This window comes from Nanorana parkeri, unplaced genomic scaffold, assembly GCF_000935625.1.
Source record: "Nanorana parkeri isolate BGI_ZX_2015 unplaced genomic scaffold, ASM93562v1 scaffold583, whole genome shotgun sequence".
Classification (NCBI taxonomy): Eukaryota; Metazoa; Chordata; class Amphibia; order Anura; family Dicroglossidae; genus Nanorana; species Nanorana parkeri.
Genome location: NW_017306851.1, coordinates 961,484 through 969,056, shown reverse-complemented (window position 1 = coordinate 969,056; position 7,573 = coordinate 961,484). Strand labels below are relative to the sequence as shown.

Below are 7,573 nucleotides of genomic sequence, written 5' to 3'. Positions count from 1 at the left end.
TATCGACTTGTAAGAAAAGCTTTAGGCCTCATTCACACACAACGCAAGCAAAATTGTATATTGCGTCTATGCACGCATATGCGAGCGTCTATGCGCGTATATACGAGCGTATATGCATGCACTATATGCAATCCCAGAATGCATCACTCGTAATGGAATTTTTAATGTGCTGTACGCATGTATACACGCAGAAATACGCGGCCCGGACGCATCTCTGTTCCATTCTGTTTTTGGGCATATATACGCTACGCAAATATACGGCTCCATAGGCGGCTGTGTTTATGGAGCCATTTATTTGCATATGGTACAATACGCACGTACGCGCGTATATGCGCAGCTGTGTGAATGAGGCCTTAGGTCTCGTTCACACCTAGGCGTATTGCATATGAGCGTCTGTCGCGCGTTTCCGAAGGCTACTTGGCTGTATCCCAATGGAAACGCGCAACAAAACGGCCCAAAGTAGTCCCGGGACCTTTTCAGGCGTGGGCCGTTTTGTAGCGCGTTAGGGACGGGCAGAAATACGGCAAGGTGGGAGCGAGACCATTGAATACAATGGGATTTATATTTTTGAGCGTTTTGTAGAGCGTTCGACGAGCGTAGAACGCGCCACAAAACGTTCAGGTGTGAACGAGGGCTTACAATGCATTCAAACATTTCCCTTCTATGGAGCCCGGGCATGCTTGTAGCATTTAGCTTGCTGCATCTTCTCCCAACACACCGTACAGAGACTGCAGCTGATATAAAACGTATCTTTTAATGCAATTGTAAATTTGTATCTTTTATGATCCGTACGTTTCCTGTTGTGTCCTGCGGCATAATGCATGGAAATGGAGGCCGCATTGATCAAACCTCGAGCGGGTCTCCTGATACTTTTGCAGTTTTGTAAAGTTTACAAAGCTGACCAGTTTATTCTCGGGATTTGGCGGCTGGGGGTGAGCAGTGCACAAGCTGTGGCCCCCCTAGGGAACGGGAGTTCATAGAACGATCTGTTACTCGGGGCCCTCGGCAGGAGGCTGCCCTTCCAGCTGTCAGGATATTTGTGTATCAATAGGCCGAGTGAATGTCCTGCCTGATGCACTGGATTAGAATTAGTGTGAGTCCGTCATTTGTCACTTGTTTGTGTGTCCTAATGACGGCTCGGGATCGGGAAGGATCAATGTAATCTCTTTCACAGGGAAGTCACAATTCTGTAACAGCGGGCTGCACAAAGTCTAATTTTGTAGCAGTCTTTCGACTTTCTGAATGTCAAAAAAGATGTGAAACCCAATCACCAAAATCCCACATAGTATGCGCAAACGTGATTACAAAAGTATTTTCGTTTTGAATACTCTTCAATTTGCAGATTTAGTTAAGATAGTGCTGACATATACCGCAGTGCTGTACAGAGAACACTGAGCCAGGCACATCATTCTCTGTACAAGAAGAGATTACACTCTAATGTCCCCTCCCCCACAGTCACACCTATTATTATACATTTATATAGTTCTGACATATACCGCAGAGCTGTACAGAGAACACTCTTTCCCTCTCCCAACCTTTCTCTCTCTCCCCCTCTCCCCATTCGCTCTCTCTCTCTCTTCCCCCCCTCTCTCTTTTCCCCTCTCCCCATCTGCTCTCTCTCTCTTCCCCCTCTCCCCATCCGCTCTCTCTCTCCCTCTCCCCATCCGCTCTCTCTCTTCCCCTCTCCCCATCCGCTCTCTCTCTTCCCCTCTCCCCTTCCGCTCTCTCTCTCTCTCTCTTCCCCTCTCCCCATCCGCTCTCTCTTCCCCTCCCCCCATCCGCTCTCTCTCTTCCCCGCCCCCCATCCGCTCTCTCTCTTCCCCGCCCCCCATCCGCTCTCTCTCTTCCCCGCCCCCCATCCGCTCTCTCTCTTCCCCGCCCCCCATCCGCTCTCTCTCTTCCCCGCCCCCCATCCGCTCTCTCTCTTCCCCGCCCCCCATCCGCTCTCTCTCTTCCCCGCCCCCCATCCGCTCTCTCTCTTCCCCGCCCCCCATCCGCTCTCTCTCTTCCCCGCCCCCCATCCGCTCTCTCTCTTCCCCGCCCCCCATCCGCTCTCTCTCTTCCCCGCCCCCCATCCGCTCTCTCTCTTCCCCGCCCCCCATCCGCTCTCTCTCTTCCCCGCCCCCCATCCGCTCTCTCTCTTCCCCGCCCCCCATCCGCTCTCTCTCTTCCCCGCCCCCCATCCGCTCTCTCTCTTCCCCGCCCCCCATCCGCTCTCTCTCTTCCCCGCCCCCCATCCGCTCTCTCTCTTCCCCGCCCCCCATCCGCTCTCTCTCTTCCCCGCCCCCCATCCGCTCTCTCTCTTCCCCGCCCCCCATCCGCTCTCTCTCTTCCCCGCCCCCCATCCGCTCTCTCTCTTCCCCGCCCCCCATCCGCTCTCTCTCTTCCCCGCCCCCCATCCGCTCTCTCTCTTCCCCGCCCCCCATCCGCTCTCTCTCTTCCCCGCCCCCCATCCGCTCTCTCTCTTCCCCGCCCCCCATCCGCTCTCTCTCTTCCCCGCCCCCCATCCGCTCTCTCTCTTCCCCGCCCCCCATCCGCTCTCTCTCTTCCCCGCCCCCCATCCGCTCTCTCTCTTCCCCGCCCCCCATCCGCTCTCTCTCTTCCCCGCCCCCCATCCGCTCTCTCTCTTCCCCGCCCCCCATCCGCTCTCTCTCTTCCCCGCCCCCCATCCGCTCTCTCTCTTCCCCGCCCCCCATCCGCTCTCTCTCTTCCCCGCCCCCCATCCGCTCTCTCTCTTCCCCGCCCCCCATCCGCTCTCTCTCTTCCCCGCCCCCCATCCGCTCTCTCTCTTCCCCGCCCCCCATCCGCTCTCTCTCTTCCCCGCCCCCCATCCGCTCTCTCTCTTCCCCGCCCCCCATCCGCTCTCTCTCTTCCCCGCCCCCCATCCGCTCTCTCTCTTCCCCGCCCCCCATCCGCTCTCTCTCTTCCCCGCCCCCCATCCGCTCTCTCTCTTCCCCGCCCCCCATCCGCTCTCTCTCTTCCCCGCCCCCCATCCGCTCTCTCTCTTCCCCGCCCCCCATCCGCTCTCTCTCTTCCCCGCCCCCCATCCGCTCTCTCTCTTCCCCGCCCCCCATCCGCTCTCTCTCTTCCCCGCCCCCCATCCGCTCTCTCTCTTCCCCGCCCCCCATCCGCTCTCTCTCTTCCCCGCCCCCCATCCGCTCTCTCTCTTCCCCGCCCCCCATCCGCTCTCTCTCTTCCCCGCCCCCCATCCGCTCTCTCTCTTCCCCGCCCCCCATCCGCTCTCTCTCTTCCCCGCCCCCCATCCGCTCTCTCTCTTCCCCTCTCCCCATCCGCTCTCTCTCTCTTACTGCAGTAACATACGTGTCACATATGTTTCTTTTTTTCCAGCTATGGGTACTTCTACACGTGTGCTTGTGAATGTTTGCTTCTATATGTTTTTTTAATCAGAAAGTAATTTTATAACTCGTTCTCTTTTCCAGGTTCTCTTCAGTCTTGGGCAGGAATCTAACAGGAAAAGCCATCTTAAAACCACTTGCCCTGGGTACTGCAGCTGGCATCTTGGCGTGGAGGCAAACATGGATCAGAGAGGTGTTCTGGCACTGGCTGTCTGTCAGATTGTTCTTGGACTCCTGATCAGCCCGTTAGCAGAATCTTCATCTCCGGTGATCGAATGCCCACAACTCTGCGTCTGCGGTAACCGCCCATGGTTCACACCACAGTCCACCTACCGCGAGGCTAAAACCGTGGACTGCAACGACCTGCGATTGACTAGGATTCCAGTGAACCTTTCTGTAGATACCCAGGTGCTTCTTCTACAAAGCAACAACATCGATCGGACTAATGGAGAACTGCAACAGCTGGTTAACCTGACAGAACTTGATCTTTCTCAGAATAACATCACCTCTATCCAGGATGTGGGATTGTCCAACCTTAGTCAGCTCACAACTCTGCACTTGGAGGAGAATCAAATTTTTGAGATGACTGACTACTGTTTGCAAGATCTGACCAACCTGGAGGAGCTCTACATCAACCACAACCAGCTGAGCTCCATCTCACCGAGTGCCTTCTCAGGTTTGCGCAATCTGCTCCGTCTGCACCTAAATTCCAACAAGCTACGGATCATTGACAGTCGTTGGTTTGAATCTACCCCCAACTTGGAGATCCTTATGATTGGGGAGAATCCCGTGATTGGGATTTTGGATTTAAACTTCAAACCTCTCAGCAGCTTACGAAGTTTGGTCTTAGCGGGGATGTACCTAAGCGACATCCCAGGGAATGCTTTTCTGGGACTGGATAACCTGGAGAGCTTATCTTTCTATGACAATAAACTAAGCAAGGTGCCCCAGGGGGCTTTGCAGAAGTTGCCCAACCTAAAGTTTTTAGATCTTAATAAAAATCCGATCCGAAAGGTGCAAGAAGGAGACTTCAAAAACATGTTACGTTTAAAGGAGCTGGGAATCAACAATATGGCTGAACTGGTTTCTCTTGACCGTTACGCTCTAGACAATCTCCCCGAGCTAACAAAGCTTGAAGCAACAAACAATCCAAAACTGTCCTACATCCACCGTTCGGCCTTTCGTAACGTGCCTACCCTTGAGAGCTTGATGCTAAACAATAATGCGCTGAACTCTGTCTACAAGGGGACGGTAGAGTCCCTCCCGAATCTTCGTGAAATCAGCATCCACAGCAATCCTCTGCGCTGTGACTGTGTCCTCCACTGGATGGGTTCCAACCAAACCACCATTCGCTTTATGGAGCCGCTGTCCATGTTTTGCGCACTGCCCCCAGAGTATCGAGGCCAACCTGTGAAGGAAGCCCTGGCTCAAGATCCTGCTGGAGAGCAGTGTCTGCCCATGATTGCGCAAGATACATTCCCAAGCCACCTCAACTTGGACCTGGGGATGACTGTCACTTTGGACTGCAGAGCCATGGCAGAACCTGAACCAGACATCTACTGGGTTACTCCCTCGGGACACAAGGTCACAACAGAGACCCTATCTGATAAATTACATCTGAGTGGTGAAGGCACACTTCAGATCACAAGCGTGCAAGTGGAGGATTCTGGTCGTTACACATGCGTGGCACAAAATTCTGAAGGAGCAGACACGAGGGTTGCCACGTTGCGTATCAATGGAACGCTTCTAGATGGAGCACAGGCTCTTAGACTGTATGTCCAGCAGACGGAGGCCAACTCTGTTCTGGTGTCCTGGAGGGTTACCTCCAGTGTTTTGGCTTCTAATCTCAAATGGTCTTCCGCCACCATGAAGATCGATAACCCACACATTACCTACACTGCCCGGGTCCCTGCTGATGTTCATGAGTACAACCTGACGCATCTGCAGCCTGCCACGGAGTACGAGGTGTGTCTGACAGTGTCTGGCCTACATCAACAGGCTCAGAGGGCTTGCATCAATGTTACCACCAAGGGCGCATCCTATTCATTGGCGGTCACAGACCAGGAGACCAGCGCGGCTCTGGCTGCTGTTATGGGTTCCATCTTCGCCCTGATCAGTTTTGCTTCTGTTTCCATATATGCAGCCAAAAGATTCCAGAGGAAAAACTATCGCCATTCCCTGAAGAAGTATATGCAAAAAACATCATCGATTCCGCTAAATGAGCTGTATCCTCCTCTCATCAGCCTATGGGAAGGAGACAGCGAGAAGGACAAAGAAGGGACAGCGGAGGGCAAAACCTCCCAGGTGGACACTACTCGAAGTTACTACATGTGGTAACTCATGCAATATGAACATCTCAATGAGCACAAAGACTGTTGGAAAAACCTACAACACTCCCTCCCTCTCCTTTCTTTAATTCCACCTGTGTTTTTCTCCAGGTTGTTCCTTTTGTCTTTCCACTTCTTTTCTTTTTTTTCTAATTTGTATAAAATGAGTGCGCTGCCTGGCCAAACTATGAAGAATGGCTGCCAAATGCTCTCCATTTACGTTCCCTGTGCTGGGCTGAAGAAATCAAGGCTCCTCACGTTTCAGCTTGAAGATGCTTGTCAATTAGATTATTATTGAACATCAATTTAATCCCTCCGCTAAGTCCATGCCGCGGGCCACGTCTGCTATTTTTCAAAGTGCCATCTCATCATTAACTTTCTTAATTGAACCCTTGAGATGGAGAGTTTGAATAACACTGCAAAATACCCGCTGTTCATTAGAGGGATAGAGGAAAACCTCGTCCACTCAAGCCTTGATTGAACTACAATTCCAAACATTTATACAGAATAAGAGAGGAATTTACTTCTGAAGAACTCCGGGATCTCAGGATGCCTGGAACAAGGTGAGGTAAGCATTATGATATGCTTTACACGTACCCCCATGCCCCCAATCCAAAGACCTTTTAGCTCAACACCTCCACCTTCTCTATGATACTTTGTCTCAGACATGTCTGTGGGTACTTCCACAACAAGCAGCAGGATGCCTTGTAGCGTACATAGGTTGGAAGCATTCTGGTACCCAAACTATGCAGCTGAAGGTCTAAATAGGAGCGGGGTGGAGGTTTTGGTAAAGCATATCATAACATTCTCCAGTCCTCACCCTCATCGAACAACTTAAGTTCTGCATCATTCATCAGCTTGAAGGCAGTTACAATTTCTAATTTGCATTATTTATCGGAAATCACAACTTTTAGGACTGACACTTTCCTAAAAACAGTTGAGTCTTAGGCTGCGTTCACACCTGACCGTTTTGTAGGGCGTTCTACGCTCGACGAACGCTCTACAAAACGGTCAAAAATATAAATTGCATTGTAGTCAATGGTCTCGTTCCCACCTCGCCGTATTTCCGCCCGTCCCTAACGCCCTACAAAACGGCCCACGCCTGAAAAGGTCCCGGGACTACTTTGGGCCGTTTTGTAGGGCGTTTTCCATTTGGATACTGCCAAGTAGCTTTTGGAATCGCGCGACGAATTACCGCGAATCGCGGTAAAAAAACGCGTGACGGTCGCGCGACAGACGCGGATATTACAATACGCCTAGGTGTGAATGGGGTGTTAGACTTAAGAAGTAGGCCCTACTTCTTAAGTCTAAGACTCAACTGTTTTTAGGAAAGTGTCAGTCCTAAAAGTTGTGATATCTGATAAATAATGATCATCACCCCTCCTATATACCCGTTATCCATCATTCTTATAGAGTCATATACACTGAGTGGCCGGATTATTATATACACCGAGTGGCCGGATTATTATATACACCGAGTGGCCGGATTATTATATACACCGAGTGGCCGGATTATTATAACCACCACATCAGTACTTGGTTGGGCCGCCTCGTGACTCCGCGAGATGGTGAAAGGTGATGCGAGGAATCTGACACGGCGCTGTTGCCCTTCTGTTGTCTTGTACCAGTTTGCCCCTCCCCCGTTCTGCCCTAAAATTGACTAGTCGCTGACGGCCACAATTCGCACGTTCAGACCCAGATTTTTGGCTGACAGTCCGGTCTTTAAACACTTTAACAATGAGCTGCTCTTGAACATTTAACGAATTCTGCTGTTTTGCTGATACTCGCTCCATGGCTCCGAGCGCCAACAATCATCCCGCGTTCAAAGGCTGTTAAATCGCGTTGTTTCCCCGTATCTTCAGAAACAAATCACTTCTACTGTCGTGGTAA

At 51.8% G+C, this 7,573-nt stretch overlaps 1 protein-coding gene across 1 annotated transcript in view; it reads left to right on the top strand.

Annotated features, from left to right (window-relative positions):
* Positions 1 to 5,771, top strand: part of LRRN1 (leucine rich repeat neuronal 1) — a 16,909-nt gene extending 11,138 nt beyond the window's left edge. The window contains exon 2 of the mRNA XM_018562550.1: positions 3,441 to 5,771. Coding sequence (XP_018418052.1) covers positions 3,537 to 5,693 — 2,157 coding nt within the window. The 5' untranslated portion in view covers positions 3,441 to 3,536 and the 3' untranslated portion in view covers positions 5,694 to 5,771. The remainder of the gene's footprint in view (positions 1 to 3,440) is intronic.
* Positions 5,772 to 7,573: the final 1,802 nt, after the last annotated feature.